At 39.5% G+C, this 27,842-nt stretch overlaps 1 protein-coding gene across 1 annotated transcript; it reads left to right on the plus strand.

Annotated features, from left to right (window-relative positions):
• TNFRSF11B (TNF receptor superfamily member 11b) lies at positions 1–27,769 on the plus strand. The gene is made up of 5 exons (XM_019714746.2): positions 1–245; positions 18,632–19,001; positions 22,653–22,844; positions 24,458–24,682; positions 26,549–27,769. The coding sequence occupies exons 1-5, from the start codon at positions 216–218 to the stop codon at positions 26,935–26,937; spliced, it is 1,206 nt and encodes a 401-aa protein (XP_019570305.2). The 5' UTR covers positions 1–215; the 3' UTR covers positions 26,938–27,769.
• The last annotated feature ends 73 nt before the right edge of the window (positions 27,770–27,842 follow it).

Genomic DNA, 27,842 nt, shown 5'->3' on the forward strand with positions numbered 1-27,842 from the left:
TTTGTATTGTCCACCTCTCCCGCCCAAAGATCCTAAAAAAGGTGCAAACTTTGGTACAGATAGGGAATGGATGATCAAAGCCAAGCCGGTACTTCCTGTTGCCCGGGGGCTATATATAACGTGATGACTGCACAGGCTGCGGAGTCGCCGCCATCCACTGGAGCGCTCGCCCCGCCGCCGCCGCCTCCGAGCGCCTGAGGTTTCCCGGGACCACAATGAACAAGTTGCTGTGCTGCGCGCTCGTGGTAAGTCCCGGGCGAGGGGACACGGGTGCTGGCGCCCCGGACGGCTGGGAGGGCTGCCTGCCGCCTGGCCTCCGGACCTCCCCGCGGATTGATGGGGACGAGAGCTCCACGCGCGCCCTCTCCCAGGAGAGACGTGGGGTCAGGCTGGAACAGGAGAGCTCTTCCAAGCTAAACGTGCGCCTCTCCTGGGGTGTCTGTCCCTTTACTCTGGAAAGTTCCTGTTGGGTTGATGGAGCAGAGAGAGGAGCTCTACACCTTTCGTTGTTGGAATGATTTTTACCCATTTTATTTACTGCCTTTCTACATCTCAGGTTAATCCCCTCATGTAGTTCAGACCATCTTTGCTTAGTTAACTTGGGCATTAGTATTATTAACAATGAAGTGGTCCTTTAGACTCAGAGTAAGATGGGAGGGGATGTCAGACTTTTTGAAACTATTAGAATAAACTTCGTATGCAGTGATACACCATAGAGCATTAGGCTCATTCCCCACTGAAGCAAATGTCCTGGGAAATGTTGAATAATTAGCACAAGAAAAAAGATCTCTCTCTCTCTCTCACACACACACACACACACACTTCCATCACTGTGCAATTTAACATTTTAATAAAAAATTTATTAATAAAATGGCTTCTTCCAGTTCTCAACTTCAGTATAATGCAGAAAATATTGGTGGATTAATGCTGTTCTAAAGTATATTTAAATAATTGAAATTCAGCACTAAATAGGGCTAAAAGTTATTTTTAGCATACTATTTGCAAAAGAAAGTAATCTCTGTGACTAGATTTAGCATTTTTTTTTCAATTTAGATTTTTGACCAATGAAGTTTATAAGATTTGAAGATTATTCTATGACCAGTGACTTATTTCCTTTATGTCACTAAAGTGAGGAATAGATTGAGATATGAATCAGACATTCACAAAAGGATAGAAAAACCCTTATTTAAGCTACCTGTTGTGTTGAAAGCGTTGGAGTAAATGCTTGAATTTCAGCATCCAAAGCACAGTGAATGGAAGGCTTAGAAGTCTTCCAATTAGTTTGTGGGATACACAAACATAAACAAACAGCAAAGTCACCAAAGGAAAGGTAGGTTGGACAGAAGACCACATGTAAGTATGCTAATCTTATCTACCACCATATATATGTGGGAGATATACATGGAGAATTACACAACTCCTAATGCCTAATGCAGTTTTTCACAGTGAACACTCACAAGCTAGCACCCCGATCGAGCACCACTACATTATCAGCTCCCAGAAGCTTCCTGGGCTTCCTCTCCGTCCCTATTATGTTCATGGACAGAGTAACCAATATTCGGACTACTAACACCATAGATGAGTTTTGCTTGTATTTGAACACTATATAAGTGGATTTGAAGCACTTTTTTTGTGTCTGGCTACTTTCCTTTAAAATTCTATTGTGAGGTCATCCCCATCGTTGGGTGTGCAATAATTTGTTTTCATTGCCGTATAGTATTCCAGTGTACAAGCACATCACAATTGATTTAACCACTCCAATTTGGGACTAGTATAAATGATCCTGCTATTAATACGGGGACACTTTTATTTTTCCTAGTCTTTAGCGTTCTGTCAAAGATTTAATTAATGGTATACATATTGTCAGTGACTTTTACATTTCAGAATTTCCACTAAATAGTATATGTACCTAATTAATAAGTTCCTAAATAGTAGGTAGACAAATGGTTTGGTATGTGGTCTGTATGGTAAGCTAGATATGAGGTAAGATAGATAATACCAATTATAGACGACACAGCATTGTCAAAAGGGAAAACTTGGTGTCTTGAACATAGTAAACACTTGGAATAGGAAAAGGTTTCCCTTTCCCTTTCTGCACTTTCTGAGAGTGCTTTTATTTTGTGACTGATTGGAAATGGGCACTCTGTACTCACACAGAAAGAGCCCAAATGCCCTTTTGTATATACTGCAGTTCTAGGTACTGGAAGCATTACAGGTATTTAATACTTTGTACCAGGAATGCCACTGGGCACCAGGGACAGGGTGGAAAGCAAGACGAGTACCATTCCTGCCCCATGGAGAAGGCAGACCTTGGAGGAGGAATTGTACTGAGAACGACAGTAACAAAAGGGGCCGTACTGGGTGACTTGGGACTATAAAGATCCTGCCCCCTAGGAAGCTGCAGTGCCGTGGTTTTCAGTTGGACAAAAATTCAAATGCTAGTAACACCACTTATTTGCTAAATGTCAGTGGGCAAGTTACAGCTCTTTTGAGTTTGAGTGTTTTCTTCTTAAACTGGAGATAATGCTATGGACACATGCTAGATAATCACAGGAAGTTCCTGATTCTTATCCATACCAGCTTCTAGCATTACGTTCACAAATAACTAGGACAATGCAGAAACAAGAGAATTATGTAAACGAAGTGTTGATGATACTCTGAGGAGGGCGAGAGGGCCACGGACTTTTAATTTGAAGGAAGAGTAGAATGTTTCGTTGTTGGAGACAAAACCAAGGTGTCCTGAACCCAAGAAGTGGGAGAAAATGAAATTCTGTGGCAAAGCAGAATTCTAGAGTCTTTTACGAGAGCAAAGATGCTGGTAGGCAAGCAGTGAGGGGGTGTGGTCCCTAAGACTAATGCCAGGGTCCTGGGCTTTCTGGAATGTTCACTGATGGAATTAAGCAGAGACCTGCTCTGCAAGGTACAGGAGTCACATCCCTAAGTTCTCTCTTTCCTGGTTGCCCAGGAGCCACCTGATACACTGGGAACCTCCTGGCCTAGGTCTAGATTTTAACTGGTGGCTGAAACTTTCCGTCATAGAGTGCCAGAACCATCCACTGGCCTTCTCAACACTAAGCTCTGAATTAATGTTATGATGACAGGATTTCCAGCGGGGGTGGAGTGGGGAGGCGGGGCAAGGGGTTCAGGGTAGTAGGTGTTTAATCTCAGGACAATGGCCTGACTGATCGGACTTCCTTTAGGATGATACCTTTCAGGCTTTTGGTTGTTTTGTTGTTGTTTACTTTGGTTTCCTTCCCTTCCCGCAGTGGTTGAGTATTTCTCGAGCCTATTTATTTGTTTATTTAAAGAGAATGATCACTGTGAGTTTCTAGGTGAATCTGACATACACTCAATCCAAAACAGTCCTGCTCCCTGTCCCTAGCAACCTTCCTGGCCTCTGTCACCTAGCAACCCTCAGCACAATTCCTAATTTCAATCTGGCCTTTAATTTTACTTCTTAGGTTTAAACCACCGTTGTCAAATTCCATTGGTTGGGAAGAAGGCATTCTGTGTCAGATGTTTTATTCACTTAGTTCTAGAACGAGAGCTATGGCAATAGCTATCAAAGGGACACTAAGCGCACACTCATACCTTCTTGCTCTCCTATCTACTAACCAGCCTGCTGAGTTTTTCTCTAAGCCACGCTCAGTCCTCCTGTCTGCATGCTTCCTTTTCTGAAAGCTTTCTGAGAAAAGCTTTGTTCTCATCACATTAAGCAATAGCATTTCCTTTAGCTTGAGTTTCTCCTTTGGTGGGGGTGGGGGGAGAGAGAGAGAGAGAGAGAGAGAGAGAGAGAGAGAGAGAGAGAGAGAGAGAGAGAGAGAGAGAGAGAGAGAGAGAACTGGGAAGTAGACTGAAGAGAAACTAATCTTATACAAAAAATTATGTCTGCATTATTCAAGGCTTTAACTGATGATACTTGGCTGCCCCTTAAGTTGCTTCTATAGAATAGGGAAGCCCAAACTATCAGTGTATTTGTATGTTACCCTATAGGGCAGTAATTCTCTACCATATCAGACTTCTCCCATGCACTTTTAAAATAAATCCTTTGTAACAACTCCCTAGCTTTCCTGAAATGTAGAGAGCATATATTTTACCTATATACATAATTTTGAAAAGTCAACATACCAACACAATTATAGTACAAAGGAGAAATAAAGTAATTTATAATAAAATAAGCTTCACTTGAAGACGTAATGAAGTAGTGACATGTTAGGAGCTTCGTGTCCAATGGCCACGAACAGACCATTAGGAATAAAGACCGGAGCACGTGTCACACTGAGGCTCAAAACCATGATCAATGTCAGTATGGTTGCTGTGCTTTTCTGAAATGGTGAACACATCTCACTGAAGTTTTAAGTAAAGTACAACCTTCTACCAAATTTTATGTTGTTGACTTCTTGGAAAATTCAGTATGTATAAAAAGCATGCAAAAGCCACTCTGTGTCCGTAGAAAATGGAATTAGAATCTTGGCTCAGATAATGCTACACAGCTCTTTTCCTCAGATCACTTCTATCCGTTGTCAATGGGACTTATTCTTGTGTGGGCCCTGGGCTTATTCTTGATCATTCAGGACACTTAGCAGCACACAGTCAGCGAGAGTGACGACAGAAATCCCCCACACATTTCCAGAATTTCTAGGGGATAGCACCCCCCTTGTGATAAACAAAGTATGAGCTCTTTGTAAACATAGATTTCCATCTTCACCATATTTGTACTCCCCAAGTCTCGACAGTGCCTGACAGGAACTGTATGTGTGCTGAGTCAAAGGAGCTATGGTGAGATTTGCTAGCATGTTGTGGATTCCACCAGTTTCCATGGATGTTCCAACAGAATTTATTTTACTCGCAGAGATTGAACATTCTAATGTTGGCTTTGATCTCTTTCAAGATATAAATGTAACACTCTACCCACCTGACCAATATTTAAATATTCGTTTGTAGAGTTTTACTGTGAGGCTCATGAAGGCCCATTCTTAAGTGAGCAACAAAGATGAACCGGATTCATACACTGACCTTTGGATGTGCTACCGAAGCTCAGTTGAACCTTGCCTTCTGACCTTCCCATCTGGTTGGTTCGAGCATCAGGTGTTCATTTCTGGTTTGATATATTTTATATGTTTGTAAAATGTGCCAATGGAGATGTCAAGTAGGCATTTAGATTCAAAAAAGTTTGGAGCTCAGGAGAATTCTCGCCTGGGCTAGAGATACAAAATCTGGCTTATCAGCATAGAGCAGGTTTTTAAAGCCTAGGGAAGAATGATTTCACAGAGCAAGAGAGGAGAGAAGGAAGCAGCAGCTCCAGAGCACATTTCTGATACCGATAGTCTGGTAAACAAAATGCAAATATGAACAATAATAGCAGCCATGTTTAGAAAAGAAAACAAAAATCAAAATAAAACTTAGCAACCCACAATAGCAGGAACTAGTGAATCGGAAATCCTAGCAACATCTGTAAACTATCTATGCAAGAAGAAAGAGTGAGGTATGGCCAACTTGAAATAGATACAAGGACGGTATTTTTATGTGACATGTAATTAGTTTTTGGAACTCACTACCACAGAATATTTTGGGGTAACTAGCATAGAAATGTCTAAAAAAAGAATTCTTTTAGACAGTTGTAAGGGATAAGAATAGTGTTACAACACATTAGGTAAGAAGCTGTGTGGTACCCACTCCCTCTCACATTCACCTGGCTTTTCTAAACCAATGTTCCAAAGCCCAGAAGAGTCTACAGACACACTAAAATGGTTTCTCCCAACTACAAGGTGACATAACTTGCCAAGTTTTGGATAGATATATTTTCGCCCCAATTTCGCAGAAGCACCTGAATCCACCTGACCAGGAAGGGACAGAAGATGTAGGAAGAAGTGCAACGTCATTCCTGACGCTCTTCTAAAAAAAGTAACGTGCTCCTAACAGGCTTAATTTATTACTTTCTCATGGTGATTACAAAAAAAAAAAAAAAGTATCTCCCTAAATTATAGTTTTAATACTGTGAAAACATGGTTTAATTTCCTTGAAGCATTTTCTATAACAATGAAACGAATAGCCTGAGGATTTTCACTTCAATTGAGTCTGCACTGTGAAAGTATTTTCTATAAGTGCCTCTTAAATAATCAACTCTAAAATAGGAAAATAGATGTCAAGATGAATTTAGATTTAAAACGAGACAGTAATTTATCTAAGCTTTGTGACTGCCTTTGGTAAATTCAATTTTCTCCTCTGGTCTTTGATCCCAAAACCTCAGTTCTCTTGCCACATAGTAGTAATGTTACTTTCTTGTTCAAAAAAAAAAAAGCTATCTTTTATTCTTAGATGATATGAACAGCAGGACCTTATTCTTTTGAAAGTGCCCCTTACCATGAATTGGCACCAACACCACCAACAACAAAAAGAAATGTAATTTAAGAATTCAATTGTGGGACATAGTAACACTACGACCTCTGCAACAGCAAAGAGATCTAATTTCTCAGTTCTGCCATAGTAGTCAGTGACTGTGGTCTTCCTTTACTCAGCTCTAAAATAGGGGTGTTGGACCAGGTGATATGGTCTGCTGCAGCTTTAAGCTTTAGTCACTGAAAAAATGAATTTAAAAAAAAAAGATTGATTATACGGTATACTATTTAATATCCCAAACGTGCAAAACTCAGACTTATTTAAATAAGTACTTAAATACTTAAATATATATTTAAATTTAACATTAATATTGAAGCTTTCAAATAAGTAGTTAAATCAAACTTACTTATTCCCGAAGGAATGTTTTTGTGTTTTGTTTTTGGTTTTAATCCATTTTGCTGCAGTTATCCAAGTCTCTTCTGCCCAACTGGTTTCATGCATAAGAAATTCTGTTTATATCAATGTGATCACAAAAGAAGCTGCTTAGTACTTTTAAGTGCTAAGATTTGCTTTAGGATCAGAGATTAGTTTTTATAAACCAAAACCTCGTGTCCCATTCTGAAACAAGGACTGTCTTTAGGATGCATAGAAATCATTAATGTGCCTATTTTTTACATTACACCTAGAAGAAGTTCCCAGACATTCCCTCAGGACTTACGGAAGAAGGATGAGCATGGTCACTAGCAATCTCCTTTTTTCATTGAACAGAATTTTCCTTGAATTTGTGTCCACAGGGAAGTATGACAATTGCATACCTCTCTTTGGAATAAATGTCACACCGTGGAGCGGAATAAGCATGATAATGGGTAGGTTGGAGTGGACATTAAACACTACACTTGAATACCTCACCTGGCTGACAGACTGAAACGTCTGCGCCCACACGCTCTGTTTCCTGTCTGTCCTTCTAATACCCTGTAAAAAGAAAGACATCAACTAGATTGTGCTACAAGAAATGTCAACTGAAAACTATGAATGATGTTTAGTGAACGATGACGTAACTGCTAAAGCTGTTTGTAAATTGTGCTCAGCTCTCCTCCCTTCCAGAAACTTGGTAAGATTGTATTCTAGCCTCCTTTCTGGGCAGGGAGGCGGGTGGGATGGTGTGAATAGCTCTGGCCAATAAGGCACTTCCCAATGAGAGCACTTCATAGCCAATATACGACCCCCAACATTTTGTCTCTTTCCTTCCTCCACAACAAGCCAGCCAATTTCCAGACATCAGTTGCTGTATCATCCTAGGTCATGGGCAATGGGCAACGCTAACAGCCCTCAGTGGACCCACTAGGGATGTAGCATGAGTGAGAAATAAACCTTTGTGATTACTGAGCCACTGAGATTGTGAAGTTGGTTGTTGGCACAGCGTAACACGCAGCCACTCCTGACTGATGCAGTAGCCAAACCCCAGTCATAGCTCTGATCACGGAGGGACAATAACTGCAAAGAGCCCTTAAAGATCAAAGGTGATTAAAATCTACAGCTTTTGATGATCAACGTAAACTCCTTTTTCATCAAACGTATTCTAAGAAGGACTCATGAGCAAGGACCTTTTCTGATGGTGAAAATTCAAAATGTATGCAACTGAGAATACTCAAAAGCTTAGCTGGGCTGCAAAATGGGAGGGTGAACAGATACTCAGCAGGGGACTAAATCAAACACCCTATTTTGTGAGAGTACGCAAATAGGGATCTTTTTTTTTTTCATCACTTCCAACTGATCCTTCCTTTGTGGAGGTTCACTCATCTTCATCTTTCATCAGGACAACTTCAACCCATTTAAGCTAAGCCAAAAGGAGGTGATCGTAAAACGCAAAGAAACTATTCTTAGAATTTGTACCCTATATGAAAATCACACAACGTTTCACTTAATTTTCACAAACATCGTATCATGCAGAGATTAGTGTCTATTTTACAGATGAGAAAACTGAGTTTCAGAGAAGTTAAGTAACTTTCCATAAGTTACCTGGCTGAGTTTTTTTCTGCCCTATACAAGCTTAGATCTAGTAACTCAGTCCAGTGAAAAATACTCATGAATCAGAGCTAAGCCTGTGTGGGTGCCTTCGACCCAGTGCTCTCTTCTCTGCTGGGCATAAGAATGCCCCAGGAAGGGATTCAGAAATGCTAAATCCTTGGCAAGGTGATGCCAAAGTGTTTTTCATCCTTTTCCAGCTCCTCCTTCAGCTCCAGGGAGTCACCATGTTTTTGTTGTTGTTTTGATATTAAATGCTTGGGCCTCCTATTAGAGTTGAGTTCTCCGCCCAGATGCCTTAGGGAATAGCGCAGGAGGCAAACACTTGTGTTTTAGTACCTTATTAAACATTGCAATCCTAGGGAAGCAAGAGTGAGCGAAAGAAGAATAAGGCAGAAAAGGAAGGAGAGCCAATTCAAGGGGTGCGTCACTGAGAAGCCACTGCCTCGTGGAAAGTCTAACTCATTGATCAATCTCACAGGACCGTCTTCCAGAGAGGCTGTGTGACCTAACTGCATTTCAGGACAGGAGAAGGAGAAGAATTTATATAGTCAGACAGATAGACAGACAGAGTTAATGAAAGAATGTCTAGCCTACAAAACAGTTTTATAAGAGTTTATTTGAGCCAAAATTTTGAGGACATGCTGGAAGCAAAATCTCAACAGACTGAGTGAGCAAAGTACTCTGGAGAATGGCATTTTGCATTTCCTTTTATGCATTTAGAATCAAAGGAGAAAACTTAGGGAAGGTACATGAAGTCCATTGATGGTTGAGAAAGTAGTTGGGAGAAAACAAAGTTGTGGGGATCTCTAGGACTGGATAAAAAGCAAAATGAAGACACTTTTACATGGGTGAGTACAGGAGAATTAATAATTAACATTTACAGCACATAGAGATGCTATGGGGGGGGGCAAGGTAACAATGAGGGGTTCTGCTCCAACAGTGGTTATGCCCTGAGGAGTCTAGAAAAGAAGATGACTCTGACATTTCAAAGGGATGCTTTCTTAGATGTAAAAAAGACTGTAGACAGGCTCACTTAAGGTCAAGATTGACCTGTACTAAGGAAGCTACCGGCCTGGGATGTGACTACCCAACATGGCCGCCCGATTAGGAATTTATGATCAGACCATCCTGTGTGGTTACTTTTGGTCACTGAGTGTGTCAGGCCTGCCATGTGAGCTTGTCAGGTTTGTTACATAGCCCCTTTTTCATTCACAATAGACAGACAGACAGACAGACAAAAGACAGATCTTACTGAATTTTACATTGTGTTGTAGTTGATCATTTATATGCCTGTCTCCTTCATAAAACTGCAAGTCCCCAGAGGGAAGAGTCAGCTATTAAAGGCTTAGATTCCAACAGGGGGCGATTTGAATCCCAACTTGAATGTGTACCTTTGACCTGTGTACCTGTGACCTTCGACAAGTCACTCAACTTCTCTGAGAATCAGTTTCTTTGTCTATAAATTGAGGATAGTCCTATCTCCTTAGAGGTGGTCAGAGGCGATGGATGATAATAGCATGTGAAGAAAGGGTTTAGTACAGAGCCTACTATATACTAATATTAGGTTGGTGCAACAGTAATTGCGGTTTCTGCAATTATTTTTTACCCTTTAAACAGCAATTACTTTTGCACCAACCTAATATAATATACTAAGCTATTATTCACCACACCACCCAGGGCTGCCGGGATGGTGTTTTCCATGTTTTAGGCACACAATAAATGTCTCCATATTTAAGTCAGACATATGTTTAACATGTTTAACTTTATTCCATTTCTACTCCGAGTTTCTATTCTATCTCCTAACCACCATGGCTTTTCTTTTCTAACTTTCTCTCACCAGCTGTCCTTAATCATATATTGATTGGGCTTCAATCCAGATCATTAGCAACCAAAAGAGATTCCTAAGATGATGTGAGCCATATGTGATCTTCAAAGGAAAGCACTGTAGAAATAACATGGAATTTAAAAATTGATGCTCAAAACTGGCAACATACTAAATGTATTGCCAATTCGGAGCCTAAATGCCAGGGACTACAGACAGAAAATTCTGAAGTAGTGATCCCGCCCTCGGCCTTGTCAAGTGGGCCTGAGTGGACATAATTACAAGGAAAACAGCAACCAGCCCTGCTGTTGAATTGAAGTTTTCAGAATCGATGTCACATCTCAAATCTGGTGACTAACAGAAGCTCAAGAGACGAACTATTAAGATGTGGGAGCCAAATATGGGAGGTTTCTACATACCTTCCTTGGAAAGTTTTAAGTGTTTACCTGCATTACAAAATCTTTTTCTTTTTCTCAGAGATTCCCCCCACTTCTTTTTCTTTTTTTTTTTTTTTTAATTAATCTGTCAAATGTTAACTGTCTGTAACACTCCTTTGAAGTACCCAAAGCATCATAAACAAATACGTCCTGACAATTCTGGTTGATTCCAAACAAACAAGCTACCGCTAATGAATTTAAAAGCCTTCACACAACTAAGGAAAATTCTGAAGGGAACAAAAAAAGAATCACATTTAAAGTTCAGTTTTACTTGGAGACAGTTCTTCAGCCCCAAGGGAAGCAAAATAGTGTAGAATTTTGGCCCAGTGATTCATCTAATAAATCATAATTGCCTGCATTTTCTTTCCCCTGTTTGTCTGGTAAAAGCTGTGGCACCAAATCAAGTCTGTATAGATGAACAGATTTAGTTCGCTTGCTTTTATTCCTACCTAGAGACACAATCCTCAGCTAAACAACTGGCTTGTGAAAATTAGGAAGCAGCGGTAGGCCCTCTGGGGGGAAACTGGCAGCCGCAGATAAACCTCTCAAATGAACAACCTGCTTTTCTCACACGTTCACCTTTAAAATGGAAGCTACATACAAATGGAAGAATGCATGCAAAAGGCCATGCAAAATGAAAGATGCTTTAAAAAAAGAAAATCTTCCTTTAGGCAAATTCTGTCATCACTATCGTTTTACAGATGAGAAAATCGCAGGTTCTGTGCTTGTCCTTGTAAATTGATCCTTTACATGGTGGATATTTATCTGCGTCTTTATAATCATCAATAATTCTAATTGCACATAGTGGATATTCATTATAGCTATTGAATTGGATAAAATTAAATTTGATCTATTGAATTCTTGCTATGTGTAAGACGCCATGCTAAGCATTTACAGATGCTTAGGAGTATGGAGACTAATACTTTTCTATCTGAGACCTCTGAGCAAACCCATGAACTGCCTTGAAGCATTTGATCTAGAGCAAGAAAATAATACCAGTTGGGATGACACTGAAACTGATTTTTAAAAACATGCCAGGGATGCTTTTCCTGGAGACAAGAACAGGGTAGATAATCAATTTACGGCACATTGTAGGTGTGTTGCTTCCTAATGGACTAGAAACTTCAAAATATCTTCAGAAATGAGTTGAATTCAAACTCTCTCCCATTCCCCACATCCTGGGTAATTAGCATATGTAACAATGCCTCATACTTGTCTGGAACCTTATTCTTTTCCAAGTTTGTATCCCTTTACTCATTTGAAATGAACCATTGCAGGGATAAGTAAAATAAGGATTGAGCTCATTTTAGAGGTAAGATAGTGGCCCAGGGTTACTAACCTGGTGGTCTGAGTATAGTCTAAATTCAGGTTCCCAGCTGAAAGTACTCATGTTAATTCACGTTGATCTAATTAATTGCCATGCTGTATACTTTTTAGAACGGATTTTTCATTATTCATTTAGAATTCATCTTGAAACCGTGATATCCCTGTTTTTCAGCCTTCTTTTTATCCCATCTTGTAAATGTTTATTAGTCCCAAAGGTTAACACTTTTGTCCTTTTTTTGTTTGTATACCATATCCTTGGGTAATATCATCTGCCCTGCTTCTAGATCCATTTATGTGCTTATGTCTCTAACAGCTGTGTCCTTATCCGTATTTCTGTCCTGAAGTCCCGGTACATATATCCAATTGTCTACTAGAAACCATCATTTGAGTCTCACGGGTGGAAGATGTTCCAAACTAAATTCATTGTCTTTCTCCATAACTTTCCCCTTCTTCTCTCAGTAATTAATGGCAATGCCACATCACTAATGGGTAGAATTCATGGGCATGTTCTTCAATTATTCTTTTTAGTACCCCTTCCCCATGCAATCAGCCACTATAGCTATCCCTTCCTCTCCTCCATTACCAGTGTCTAACTTCAACCCTTCCTCCTTTTTGATCTGTTTCTCTGTTGACCTGTCCTCATTCTCATTCTCCTCTCTTCTGCCACCAATTATATTACAGTGATTTATGAGTATTTCACATCAGAGTGGGCTTTTAGATGAATGTTCCTATGAAACAGGAACATTAATTTATTCAGCGCCATCACTTAGCAGTATTTCCGGAGCATAGCAATTGTTTCAATAAGCGTTTGTTGAATGAATGAATGAATGAATGAATGAATGATTTAAGGAATGGAAGAAAACGCAAAGGAGCAACTACACTATAAAACTATAGAAAATCAAATAAACTAACTTCCATAAGAAAATAGGTTCTTTTAACAAGATTTATAGTTCGCATTACAAGAGATCTTTAGGAAACTCACCAGGAGATGTATATACTGAATGTTTCCTTTCTTGGCTAAGGTGAACTATAAAATGGCATGATTTCCAAACTGACCACTTTACCTAACTCTGGATAGTCCTCAAATAGTTCTCTGTGGCAAAGATCATGACAAGGGATCACAAAAGGAACTCCCAAACCAAATAGTTATTTCAAGCTTTGTGTGGGCTCCTTTTAATGAATTTTCCATAAACGGAAACCCACTAGGTCACTCATGGTTCTGCATCCCAGAGGGCAAGCGCAGTAGTGTGGGATTGGCTGCGCTGCACAACGCAAAAATAAACTTGCTGGAGGAAGTGTATTCTTTTGCCCTTCAGGAAGAAGCATGCACCAGTAGAATGCTGTAGCCAAGTCACTTATTATCTGAGAAATGTCCATCTCAGTAGCTTTGGACAAGAGCTAGTCTTAGCACAAGGAAAGAAAATTCATCGTCAGTTCATCTGGACTTCGAGAACTCTTTGATTGATCTCCCAACTCTGTGCTCTTGAGTTTGAATGACAAATTAGCACTTCAGAGCTCACCTTTGGACCATTCATGAAGGCTATAACATAAGTGAGAGCATTTGGTAAATGTTAAAGGATTTGCCCCAAAACTAGTATTCTATAGCACATGCTCTGGGTTTGAATTCTGCCTCCACTAATTATTATGATTTGGGATGGTTAATTACTCATTCTAAGACTCATTTTTATAGCTGGCGGAGACTTGATAATGGTAAAACATCCTAAAGTAGGTACAAAAACCAAAATATTATAAAGATTATTTTTTAGTCCACTGCCTGGTACAGAATAGAGATTTAATGTGTATATGTTAGAATGGAATAGACAAAACAGAATTCTATCTATCTTCATATTGCCCACCTTTGCTGCCTGCACATGCAATTACCATATCACTCTACTTTGTAAATATGGGGAATTTTCATTAGAGATTTCGTGTGTTAGGGATTAAGAATTAGATGACTAATTGAAAAATCAATGAAAACTTTTAATAATACAAATTATATATATATATATATATGTGTGTATATATAATTTTTATTAAAATAAAATAATAAGATTATTATATTAAAATAATAAAATTATTTTTAATATTATTAAAGAAATATTATATATATATAATATTTTATTTTGACTTAAAACATTGAAATAAACATTTATTCACCTGTATTTTGAGATTTGACCTGGGCCTTTCTTGGAATCTGTGTTTGCTATCTGGAGTTCCATGCTGCCTTTCTTTCACAACACTTAATCTATAATTTATTGCTCATTCATTTCAGTTTTGGAACTGAAAAACATTTATGAAATAAATTGATTCTATAATTCTTGGAGATGTTTTCCCCATTTTGTTTTTACGATTGACTCAGGTACCCCAAATTTATGATAGGTTATTTGTGTGTGTGTGTGTGGCTTATCTTGATCAACTCACTTCCAGAGCATTCCATTTACTTTTTATACAAAAATAATTCTTTTGTTTTTCACACCCATGTTTATTGGTTTACATAGTAGTTAACTGAATTACCTAATGGTGTTACAACTATAGCATATATAGATACATATATAAAACAAGCAGAAGCGGACTCAGCATCAAACACACAGCTGACTCTTGGTAAGCATGCAACTCCGCTGGTAAGAGCAGATGGGAGATTGCATGCCAGAGGAGAAGGCAGAGCTGAGAATTCAGGCTGCTGGTACATCAGCTGATTTTATAGAAGAAATGGAAGGCATGCGTGAATCTGGAAAGTGGAGATTGGTCAAGAAAGTTCTGCAATAAAAAGGGGTTGCACTAATAAAGCAGTGGATCTAGGAAGAGGAAGGGGGTCAGAGCAAGACATCTGTTTCCAGTTCACTGGCTAATTAAGCTCTGTCAAACCAATGCATACGACAATGGTGGAGCTAGAAAAGGCTTTAGAAAATAACTGATTCAGCCCACCCACCTCCTTCACCCACTACCATCATCTACTAACAGTTGAGAGATGAGGAAAGATGGCTGGATTTGAAACAGAAAGTTCTTTAACACTGTCCAACATTACAAATGGAAGGTGAGGAGAAGAACAAAGCTATTAGAGATGAGGCCTGTCAAGAAAAGAGGCATGGGGGCTTCAGGAAGACTTCCTGGACTGGTGGGAAGCACTAGCTTGGAGGACTTTTGGTTTCCCTTCAAGCACAAGTGTTCTACACCAAAGGATGGACAGATAGGAAATGGGATGAGGGAGAAAGAAAAAATGGAGAGAAAATTCCATTGAATTTTTCTTTAAAAGTCAAGCATCAAATACCGAATGCAGAGTGGCCTCTTCTTCAAACAGCACTTTATGCTTCGGCAGACACCCCTATGCTCATGTCCTACCTTTTGCAGATGTTCATCAGTGGTTACGCATTATACACAGAAAATAATTTTTGAACTCTTATGAGATTTTCAATATGATCAGCTGCCAAAGGAGATAGAGCCAATGTTAAAATGATCTGTCTTCCTGTGGCATCTTTTTCATTGCTTTTCCCGGAAATGCAAAAGAAAGTAAGTGAGAGGACTGATGAAGCGTTCTATTAATCTTGCCCATCTTCTGTACAGTAACTAGTTCAAGAAATTCTATGTGGGAATTGGGGCTAACCAGAGATTGAGATCTAAACGTCCAATTTTGGCCACACCACGTTCTGTCTTTTACCAAAATGGAAATTTTTCAAATCAAACACAGAAGCCCAATGGAACTTGCTGAAAACAAGTCTGCAGTTCCTCAAGGATTTCTGATTTTTTAATATATATATATATATATATATATATATATATATATATATATATATGATAACTCCATGCAGTGGCCGTGGAGAAATTACCTTCACTAATACAATTGCTCTCTCATCCTTAGGTTAACCTTATTTAATTTTTTTCTCTGTGGGTTCCTTTCACCTCAACTTCCCTGTATTTTGAAGAAATGGCAACTAATTTCCATAGCATAGTTTCAGGAAAGCAACAGGGTCGTGTCCAATTGCCTAGAAAAATCCAAATTGATTCAGCCTTCTTGGTCTGATCTTGGATTTGTGTGGCTCCTTCTAGTGAGGAATAGAGGTGCCATCTTGAGGTTTTCCCAGCCCATCTCCACCACTTCTCGGTGAGGGAGAAGACAGTCGGCCGGCACTGGTGAACAAGTACACGCTGCCGACCACACTGAAATGGGGAAGGGGGAATGATGGGAAGCTGGGCTGGAGGAGGCCTCACTGCTAGTCCTACCAGGATGGGTAGCATGCAAGACAAAGGCGTCCCTCTGCACCTCTGGACCAGGCCTCCTGAAAGCAACAGAACCCTCAAAAGTAAACGGCAAGAGAAAAAAAGCATTTCTCGTGGCTTTTCTTATCTTTGCAAGTTGCACCAGGAAAACTCAATTTCCTAGCATTGATGATTTTAGAAATATTTGTGCCAAATCCACACGGGGGGCCTTGGAAGATGCAGCATCATATATTCAAATGACCAAGAAGCAACAAAGTCATTGGATCTTGCTTTGTTTCCTTCAAAACACTGATCGTTATTTATAATTACTTATTTCTTCACTTCTCTGCTGTCTGCCCCCTCACTACACTGTGTGCTCCTTGAAAGAAGGACCATCTTTGTTTTGTGCACTGCCATATGTTAGGTTTCTCCTACAATGCTTGGTATACAGTGGGTACTCAATAAGTGTGTGCTGAGTGAATGAATTGATTCCATCTAGTTCTGAAAGATCCAGAGCTAACCAGAACTTTCACCAAATACTGGTCCATTTCTTTCTCCTAATGCTGACGCACTCCAACTGAGACAATAAGGAACCCCAGGGATATTCAAGTACATCTTCCCCAGAAACCCTCAGGTCTTTATGAAAAGACCAACCGATTTTGCACTGCATTCTATGTTTTGTTGATTAGGAGTCCCTTACATTGCAACACTTTGAAAAACTGCTCTCAGTTAAAAGGTCCATTGCCCTGAGATATTTTGTTCTTTTTTCTGGTTTATCAGCTCATAGCAGGTCCAGTCAGCCCTGACGCTTGTTGTATTCCCATCAGAAGAGAATGAAATTACTTAGATTAAAATGCCCAAATGCTTATGAAAAAGGTCATTCTTTACCTTTGTCACTCCTAATTCCAAAGGGAGTACTGTTTCCCTAGCTTGGCATGCTTTTCCCAGGTCAAGGGGTTTCTGTGAAATTTCCTGAGTTCGGCAAAGAAAGGAGTTTAGAAAAATTTATTGTGCTTGGCCAGCCACCTCCCCAAAGCCTGAAAATAGTCCCTCTACCAAAAACAAATAATACAAACCAAACAAACCGCCTCTACACACATAGGACACTGTTTCTTCTGAGCATGTGTCTCCTGTAATTCGTGTGAAACACTACCTCAAGACCCTTTGAGATTTAGAATACAAGAAGGAATGCCCCATCGGATCTGTCCTCCCAAGCAGGACCCCTGCCCGCAAAATCCTCTATCTCTTGCTGTATAGCAGTTTTCCTGCAGTATGTAGGGAAACTTCTGAAACCCTGCCTGCTCCCTGAAGTTTTTCCCAGTTAACATGAAAAGAGGTGGTCGTTTAATTTTCTAGATATCATTGACATAGGAGTGTCAAGCCTGGGCCCTGTGATGTGTCGGAGGAAACATCAGTCTTAAAATTCTAGGAATCTTTCTGGTGGGTTGCAAGCTCCACGGGGACAGGGAGCGTGTCTTACTCACGAGCATGTTCCGGGTATATCCTGTCTGCATTCAACGCGTATCTGTGGGATGAATGAAGGAGTGATAAGGATGATTGTTATGGAATCATGCAACCTTCCCACATTGCCAACTCTGTTCTTCACTCTATGTTTGGAATCATATACTCTGAGAATGGGTCACCTAAAAAGGAGAGAGCTAGTCCTAAACATGGCTGTTGTGACCGCCCCATTTAAATACTGTAATCTCCCCACCTTCACCTCCATGAGTCCAATCTCTTTTGCTTATTTTTTAAAAAAAATTTTTTACAACACTTTCCTTCTAACATGTAATTTATCTGTAGTTTGCTATTTATTTTTTTACTCCCCCAATTGGACTGTGAACTCCACAAGATCAGGTTTCCTGCCTGTTTCATTCCCTGCTGTCTCCCGATGGCCCAGGACAGAGCTTGGCACATATTAAGGACTCAATAACTATTCGTCAAGTGAATGAACAAAAGGATAATTATTGCTTGTGGACTCTATACATCAGGGTCACTGCAGGAGTTTTCCTTAAATCCCTAACCCCAATTCCATCTCTAGTGAATCAGAATGTTTAAGGCTGTGGATCCGGGAATCTACATTTTTACCAAGGCATCTGGTGTAGCTGTTCTGAAAACCACTAGTTCATCCAACTCAATCACCTAGAGATAATCCCGAAGTCCCAGGAGATAAAGTGTCTCTGAGGCCACGTGGCTTACTTAGTGGTACATCTAACTGCAGTCATCTCTATTCTGATGAGCTTTCTACTCCATTCATTTATGAGCTGGATTTACTTAATAAGTGTGCTGCCATCGCCATCTTGGTCTTTGAGATTGAGCTCACAGAGGCAAGAATTACGACCTCTAAACTTACTCTGTGTGCAGCCCGGTAGGCAGGAAGGTCATGAGGCTTCAGATCATAAACGTCCTGGAGTCTAAAGATGCCTGTGCACAGCACCACCCTATTCCAAGGCTAACATGCCACTCTTTCCCTTTCTTCTTCTAGTTCCTGGACGTTTCCATTAAATGGACCACCCAGGAAACATTTCCTCCCAAGTACCTTCATTATGACCCAGAAACCTCTCGTCAGCTTATGTGTGACAAATGTCCTCCTGGCACCTACCTAAAGCAACACTGTACAGCGAGGTGGAAGACCGTGTGTGCCCCCTGTCCTGACAACTACTACACAGACACTTGGCACACCAGTGACGAGTGTCTGTACTGCAACTCCGTGTGCAAGGAGCTGCAGTATGTCAAGCAGAACTGCAATCGCACCCAGAACCTCGTGTGCGAGTGCGAAGAGGGGCGTTACCTCGAGGTCGAGTTCTGCCTGAAGCACCGGAGCTGTCCCCCTGGATTTGGAGTGCTACAAGCTGGTACGTATCAGCTTTCAACATGCGCCCCAAAGAATTAGAATCTTACCAAGTCTAGTAGGGAATGTTTAAGGGAACACTTTTGTCTGATGACATTACAGGATAGCAAATTGCAAAAGTAATGGAAGCTGCTAGGGACGTGCAATGTGTCTGGACCACTGCCAAAGGACCATTTCTCAGGGGAAGACTCTGTGACTACAGGGCAATTTCATGACAAATCTCAAATGCAGCAAATTGCTCTCTAATGAGATGCATGATGGATTGCTTTTTTTTAAAGGGACACACTCTGAGTTGCACTGTTTATAGTTGACCTGTACATCTATGTTTCACTTCAGCATGGCCAGCTTCAAACTGCAGTGCTTTCTGACAAACATCAGAAATCTTAATTGATACCAAGAGAGTAATTACGCTGATAATAATGAGGCTCTGGAGTGCTAACAATGAGCAGTTATAATTAATTATGCAAAAAATGAGAATGGGTAAAGGAAAGGCATTTCATTATAAAAAATGAAGCTAGTTCTTCCTTTGGCATGGGAGCTCAGTGTCTGGGAGGATAAAAGCTGTAGCAATATCTCGTCAGTGAGCTTATTTTTATCTTTGACAAAACAGATTGTCAAGCCACGTGTCAGTATTTGTCTACGCATCAAGCACTTTTTCGTTTTGCATTTTGAAGAGCATCGGTTAAGGCCAGTGTGCCTTGAACCTTTTAAAAGCTGCAACCCACATTTTTTTTTTTTTTTCTACCACATTGACAAAGGCTCGGTGTCATCTGTATCATCTCATAGCTTGGGAACATAAAGAGTAATTCGCTTACTTTTCTGGAGGAAGTAGTAATCAGTATAGATGCTGGTTAGTCACTTTGAAGCGGTGTTTCTCAACCTCTGCACTATTGAAACTTGGGGCTGGACAATTCTTTTTGTGGGCAGCTGTCCTGTGCGTTGTCAAGTATTTAGCAGCATCTTCGGTCTCATCTAGCAGCCACTAGGTGCTAACACCACCCCTCCCCCAGCTGTGACAACCAAAATTGTCTCCAGACATGACCAATTGTCCCCTAATGGCAAAGCCACCCCTGGCTAACAACCACTGGTTTAGCAGATGCTAAGTATTTGTAACTATTTTAAAACTTGCAGAAGTTGTGATATACAAAGTCTAAATTATTCGATGACAAATACTTTAAGCTTACAGGCATAAAAGGAAATGTTCAAAATTTGAAATCTATTGTTTCCTAAGCTGTGAATCTTGTCATATTAATCACAGATGGTGCAAATTGCACGAGAGTGCCTTAAAATGCCTCTAGTATGAATATTTGAGGGAGCAATTCATGATACTTCCGTGTTTTTGTTGGATGATACTCGGGGACTCAAAAGCTAAGCCAAGTTGTAGGGGGGAAAGCCCATCCAACAAAAACAAATCCATTTAATTCAATTTAGTAAGTTGTATATGTAAAAAAAATAACTAAGGGACTATGCAGCTTGGAAACTAAAGTTTTGAAAAAGTATGGAAATAGCAAGGATTTTTCTCACATAAGCATGGAAATCTGTTTGTAGAGTGAAGTAAGCTGGCAGCCAGAGGACTAAGGACAAAGATACTCATTTTATTTTGTGGCACCACAGTGGAATTTATTTACCTCTCCCTCCTTAAAAGCCCACAGAGAAGTTCCTCATGGAAAAGAAGAGGGTTCCAGCCCAAACAGAAGGAAGACTATGCACTGTTGTTCTAAAAAGTATTTAATAACCATCCCTTTTGGTTGTTGTTTTGAAGTCAGATTGTCTCCCCCTCATGTTTTATTGACTCCATCGTATCTGTTAGTCCTGTAATTACTATGTAATTACTTGGGGCTTGCATGGTGACATTCTCAACTACAAAACAGAACTCTCATCATTATGATATTTTCTATTTTGCCTGCCAGATTATACTTTTTATGGTTTCACTGATATTAACAAGGCAAAAATCATTTACCTAGATGCACACATTTTTCTTTTAAAAAGTTCTATCGATTCTCAAGGAGGGAGGTCCCACTCAGCAAGGTCATTATAGAAAACCTCCAACTACATATATTAAGAAACTTCTATCATTCTTAGATTTCTTTTGTTAAAGGACTTTACAGGCTCAACTACCTGAAAGAATATTTCATACTCATGAATCTCTCATTGGGATGCGCGATAGGACCCAAGCTGTCGACATGTATCTAAGGATGACAAGAGTATTCTTTGTGCAGTCAGCCTTCCAGAACATGTGGCAGTTGGCAAAGGGAGACTTGGACCCAGATGTCCAGGTTCACTTATTTCCAGAATATGAGCAATGAAAGACCATGGAATTCCTGCCCAAACACCTTCACTTATGGTGTTGTAGAAGTTGGTGTAGAGTTGGAAATAAAGAAAGTTCTTTTTTTAAAAAATAAAAATAGACCTCTTTTTAAGTTGGTTCCTAAGATGCTGTCACTGCAACTCTGGAAATGGCTTTTAATATATGAAGGTTTCCTCCTGTGGTTTGCCACCTCCTCTTTCTTTTCTGCCAGCCCTTCATCAGTTTTACTGGTCAATGCGTCATTAATCCCGTTAGAAGAAGCAAGAGATGAAACTGGAACTAAACTATCTTGCTCTTTTTTTGGGGGGTTTGATACAATGAGGTGGGAGGCTCGAATTTTTAATAAATGAAGGTCATTAACTTCCTGTAGCTTTCATTTGTCCCATTTGTCTTGCATAAGCCAGAATTGTCCTATAAAAGCTACATTTGAATACTGAAGTCGAAATCTGTTCAACTAGCTTACACTAGATGGAGGTATTTTCATATGCAAATACACTGTAATGTATGATTTATCCATGAATAAGAGAGTCAAGGGTTTAAAGGTATGTGTTTTTAATAGCATCTTTAGTTGTTGACTGGTTCAAGTTTGCCTACCAATGATTTCTCCAAATTTGTCAAGTATCTTTCCACCGTGAAATAAAATGCCCTTGCAGTCCCCCTTCCCTGAAATTTTAACAACCATACTCTTTTAAATCTCAACGGTTTAAGCAAACGGCATGTCATCGTCCATGTACTGGGTAGTTTAACTGCAGGCTTACGCTTTGAGCCAACAGCCAACTTTATTGCCGTCTTCCAAAGTTTATTATAAGGTTGTAAATTTTTACTTCTCAAGGTTAGCATTCTTATGAGTTGCTTCACAATTAGGATTCAGGAAAGCAAGAACTTTGATAGGAACCGATTGGAATTTAATGACGCGGCATTCGATGGGTACTGATTTCGGAGAATGATATTAGAGCAGTTACACAACAGTTATCTTCATGATTTTCCAGGATAAACGTGTGAAGAATATGGTGGACGACAAGACTTTACTGACACTTCAGCACAGGCGGGACTGATGAACACCCTTCTCCGTGCCTCTCACATTTCACAAGTGTTTTGTAGGCAATAGCAAAACAAACTTGTGTTTGTATTACAATGACAAGGAGGGGAGACCGCCTAAGGGGCTGAGTTTTGTTCTCTCTGTCTAATGAAGTGAAAAATGAGAATGCCTTGATGTGATGTTTTTACATTAATAGTAAAAACATAGCAGTAAAAACCAAGTGTAAAGTCTTTCTGAAACTGTGTGAAAAGAGTTATCTGCTGTGAAAGTATGTGAGAAGAAGGTGCTAAATTGGTATTTTTTTGTAGGAACCCCAGAGCGAAATACAGTTTGCAAAAGATGTCCAGATGGGTTCTTCTCGAATGAGACGTCATCTAAAGCACCCTGTAGAAAACACACCAACTGCAGTGCCTTCGGTCTCCTTCTGACTCAGAAAGGAAATGCAACGCATGACAATGTATGTTCTGGAAACAGTGAACCGACTCACAAATGCGGAATAGGTAATTATAAAATGAAATATCAGCCTTTGTAGCACCTGAGTTGAATACAAGACCCCCTGGCCACCTCCTTTGTCAAACTCATATTTTCCCTTTCTTGAATTTTAACCAGCTAAGACTATAAGGTCTGTGCACCGTCACTAAAGCCACAACTCAAAGTCCTTCAAAGTCCTCAGCTTCTCACAGATCATGCTCCAAATCCTGACTTTCTTCCTTTCACACTGGAATCAACTCTTACCCATGGGGAAAAGGGTGGTGTACAGATTATGTCTGGCGCCAAATTATCAGAGTCCAAATTGCAGACTTTTTTGTTACGTATTTTCGTCACTTTTAATATCCATATCATTAGCCAAAGTATAAACTGGCAACTAAGAAGCAGTGACATAAACTGATGGCAAGTTAGAAACGTGAAATTGACTTTTCTGTGGTATTGCTGCATCGATTACACAGAAGTTCCAAGTTCGTCCTGCTGGCTTAAACTCTACACAGGAAGGGTCACCACCTCCAAGCTGAAGTTATCTGAATGCATTCCATGTGGGTGATGACACTAATCAGATTGGTGTCCTCACACTGCCACTCCTACCACTATGCTAATCTCACACCTTCTACCAAGGACTCATTACACCGAGGATAATCTGCCTTTTAGCATTTAGCCAGAAAACATCACGGACCAGCTGGACTCTCACTAAACATCTATTTGCACAACACAGAAGCAGATGAAGCATAGGAATGTGGATTGGAAGATTTAAGGTTTCAACCCAGTTCTTACATGTTTTTCACCGTGTAATCGAAATCTTAGCCAAGTCATTTAGCCCTTCTGCTTTCTTACCTAAAAAGTGGAATAAGACAAGGCGTGGTAAGGGTAGTGACTTCTAATTGTGATATCCTCTTTATTTAATTCGCTTTTCATTTTACTTTGATCATTCACTGAGCACTTACTCTGTGCCAGGTACTTTGCTAGGGGGTGAATGGCAGAGCCAGGAATTAAACTCAGGCCTGACGAATCCAAAGACAGACTTACTCCCTGGGATATAGTGACCCTACCTAGATACTGAGGATATTGTACCTCTTTTCTAAGTGACATGTTTTTTGTGTGTGGTTTTCTCATTTAATATATGCTCATGGGTCTATATGCATTTTTATTCCCAAACGTAAATGATGTGTTTGTGTATGTGCAGAAAATAATACACTATTCCAGATTACTTTCAAACTCCTTTAAAGGCAAGGATCATGTTTATTTGGACACAGACCTTGAATTACCCGGTGGGCCCTAGGCAAACCTCAACAGAATGTTAATATTTACATTAAGTCATGGAACTCTTCCCGCAATTTATAGTAATGTTACATTCTTATTAAATATTTATTAAAGTTTCTCTCCCAAAATGCCCTAAAAGAACATTAGAAAGGACATAAGTCCAGTTGGATTGGCAACCTCCCACTAAGACCAGCCAACAGAAGGGTGATTTTATTCAAACTATGCATTTTCGCGTATTCTATCTTGGACAACTCAATTGTGTATTTTTTCGTTTATTTGTTTTTAATTTTGATTTTGTCTAATAAGCCTCCAAGAATCCAATTGTTGAGTAAATCGCCTTGGTTTTCCCACCTTCCTTTAGACGTCACCCTGTGTGAGGAGGCGTTCTTCCGGTTTGCTGTTCCTACCAAGTTTACCCCTAACTGGCTCAGTGTCCTGGTGGACAACCTGCCTGGCACCAAAGTAAATGCAGAGAGTCTGGAGAGGATAAAGCGGAGACACAACTCACAAGAACAGACTTTCCAGCTGCTGAAGTTGTGGAAACATCAAAACAAAGACCAAGATATGGTCAAGAAGATAATCCAAGGTATGGTAACCACGTCAACCAGCAAGCAAAGACACCCCTTAATCGTAAAACAGGAAGAAGACTGTATTCCTGTTCTGTTTTGTGCATAACATCCCTCTTTTGGAATTATTGTGAAAGTTTTCACTAAGGGACAATGTAAATGCTGTTCTCAAAGCCGTCCTGCAGGGTTTTAGTCTCACCTCCTTCACATCTCTCCTCTTCTTTTGAAAATGTGCAAAGAAGACACAATGCATGTCAATACCAGGCTAGACCTCAGGAAATCTGAAGCTACATCCCTTTGCACTTTTATGAGCATCCTCTCTGACCTTCCCAGAAGTTTTTTAACCACTTTGAATCTTACCTTGCATTTCTACCCAGAAGCGATGTTGTATTTATTTGGTAGTACTCTCTAGAGAACCCGTAAGTGTCTTAGAGATATCCTCTCATTAATCCTCACAACATAACCTATCTAGAAATTACCATTTTAATAGCATATGTTGTAAGGATTAATGAGATAAGGGCTGTAAAGTGTTTGAGCTTCTTAGAGAAAAGGGCTAGTTAAAACCAAGCATGCTCATGTTTTATCAGAATTTTATAAAGAATCTCCTTTAGAAACAGTGACTGAGTGTGAATGTGTGTGTGTGTGTGTATGTGTGTGTGTGTGTGTAAAGAGAAAAGTAAATTTCATACAGTGTGGACTGTAAACAGTGGAAAGAGTCTTCAATTAACAATCGGAGGATGTGTCAGAAAAAAAAAATGGGGGAAGCTTTTCATAATGCAGACACTGTCACTGAGAAAGCCAATCTCCTCTTCCCCATAGTGAAGTGACTGAAGGGTCCTATACTACCCAAAAGTACCGACACCTGAAACTGAGGCAACATATTTTAGGAGACTGACATCTTTGACAGCTGAATGCTTTCACTTGTGCAAAGAGTAAACTTCTGGTTGTTTTGTTGTTATTATTGTTGTTGTTGTTTTTTGTTTTTGTTGTTTTTGCCAAACAAAATGTATTCTTTGTAAATACAGTTAGCCCTGAGGCAAAAAGAAAGGGAAGTAGAGAATCAGAGACTGTTAGAATGGGAAAGGACCAAATCCCTATTTTATAAATGAGGACATTTCAGCCCAGAAAGATGAACTGACTTGCTTTAGGGCTCACAGATACTAAATGACTCATGTCGTTAATAGAAACATTAGTTACTCCCACTTATGTTTCTATCTTAGCTCATTACTGAAATATTCTCTAGGCTGTGTGTATCATCCTGTTCCTCAGCCTCATATTATTGGGTTTTTGAGCTTCTCCTCTGTTGTTGTGAGCCTCTGGTGCTATTTATTAAAAACCATTTGAAGCAACAAACTTTTCAAATATCACATATGACAGATATCAACTAATGAAAATTTGTATTACAAAATAACTAACTTGAATACTTTGTTTATCTGAAATGTTATAGCTTTAATTTCTCAAACATTTTTTGTATTATAGTTTCAGGTGTACAAAACAATGTAATAGTTAGGCATTTACACCCCTCACAAAGTGATAACCCCCCTTCCCCAATCTACTACCCCTCTGACATCGTATTCTGAAACATTTTTTTTCAGAAAACTGAGAATGATTTGTCTGTAATTTGCTACTGGTAATTTTCAAAATGAAGCCTTTTCACAAAGCTTTGTCAGAATATATATAGCATATGATCTTATTATAACACAAAGTAATATTTATCTCAGTTCTTAGAAATAACTAGCATCACTTAAGCCCTCCCCCCGAAATAAAGGAAAACGGTATCCTCAAAGTTATGGAACTTGGCGAACCATTGCCTCAGTGTAGTTTGCTGGTGTCATTAGAAGAATATACATGATGTGAACGTGTCTTTGTGCTTTTGGTCTATGCAGATATCGACCTCTGTGAAAACAGTGTGCAGAAACACATCGGGCACACAAATCTCACCTTCGAACAGCTCTGCAGCTTGATGGAAAGCTTGCCAGGGAAGAAAGTCATGACAGAAGACATTGAAAAAACAATGAAGGCATGCAAATCAAATGAGCAGTTACTGAAGCTGCTCAGCCTGTGGAGAATAAAAAATGGCGACCAAGACACTCTAAAGGGCCTAATGCACGCACTAAAGCACTTGAAAACATACCACTTTCCCAAAACTGTCACTCAGAGTCTGAAGAAGACCATCAGGTTCCTTCACAGCTTTACGATGTACAAATTGTATCAGAAGCTATTTTTAGAAATGATAGGGAACCAGGTCCAATCAGTAAAAGTAAGCTGCTTATAACCGGAAATGGTCATTGGGCTGTTTCCTCACAATGGACCAGATCCGATGGATGAGTAAACTGTTTCTCAGGCACTTGAGGGGGGTAAAATGATTTCTTTCTCATCACCAAGGACAAGCTTTGGCCCCAGGGCATGGGAAGAAACTATGGTGTGGAGAAAGAACTAACGTCTCCCCCAAAAGTTCAATAAACCCCAAATAGTTTATCCAACTGACAGATCTGGTCCAGTATCTACTGACTTTATTTTCCCTTATTGCTGTTGCAGTAATTCAACTGGAAATAAGAAACTAGACTCTATTGTGCCTTACTAAATATGGGAATGTCTAACTTAAATAGCTTTGAGATTTCAGCTGTCTATAGGCTTTTACTAGAAAGCCATATTTTTTTTTCTGTAAAAGTACTAATATATCTACAACACTATTATAGTATTTGCTATTTATATTCTTTCAGATATAAGGTTTGTACATATTATCATCCTAAAGGGAAACTGTGTAAGACTTAATTTTAGAAAGAAAAAAAAACATATATTCTGTTTATTATTATGACAAATGAAAGAGATAAAATATATTTTTAATGGTAAGTTTGTAGCATTTCCTAATAGGTATTGCCATTCTTGCTGTGTGGAGTGTTTTGGTAATACAATTTTACCTATATAAGCTATAATATCATTTTATAGAAAGTACATTATTTAGTCAATTGTTTAATGTTGGAAACTGTATGAAATATAAATTATCTGAATATTAGATGCGCTGAGAAATTGAATGTACCTTATTTAAAAGATTTTATGTTTTTATTATGTAAACAACATCATTAAAGTTTTCTAATTATTTTTCATTGCTTTCCCTCCTGCTTTTCTTTGAATGGGACATTAATGGGTGCGAGTTTTTACAATTTTCTCTGTTCTTTT

Source organism: Rhinolophus sinicus, linkage group LG12, assembly GCF_036562045.2.
Source record: "Rhinolophus sinicus isolate RSC01 linkage group LG12, ASM3656204v1, whole genome shotgun sequence".
Taxonomy (NCBI): Eukaryota; Metazoa; Chordata; class Mammalia; order Chiroptera; family Rhinolophidae; genus Rhinolophus; species Rhinolophus sinicus.

Excerpts from the sequence above, each read along its gene's own strand:
- TNFRSF11B (XM_019714746.2), top strand. The coding sequence starts at position 216 with ATGAACAAGTTGCTGTGCTGCGCGCTCGTG. Across the intron at positions 246-18,631 it reads TGCTGTGCTGCGCGCTCGTG|TTCCTGGACGTTTCCATTAA; the intron begins GTAAGTCCCGGG and ends TTCTTCTTCTAG. Across the intron at positions 24,683-26,548 it reads GGTCAAGAAGATAATCCAAG|ATATCGACCTCTGTGAAAAC; the intron begins GTATGGTAACCA and ends TGGTCTATGCAG.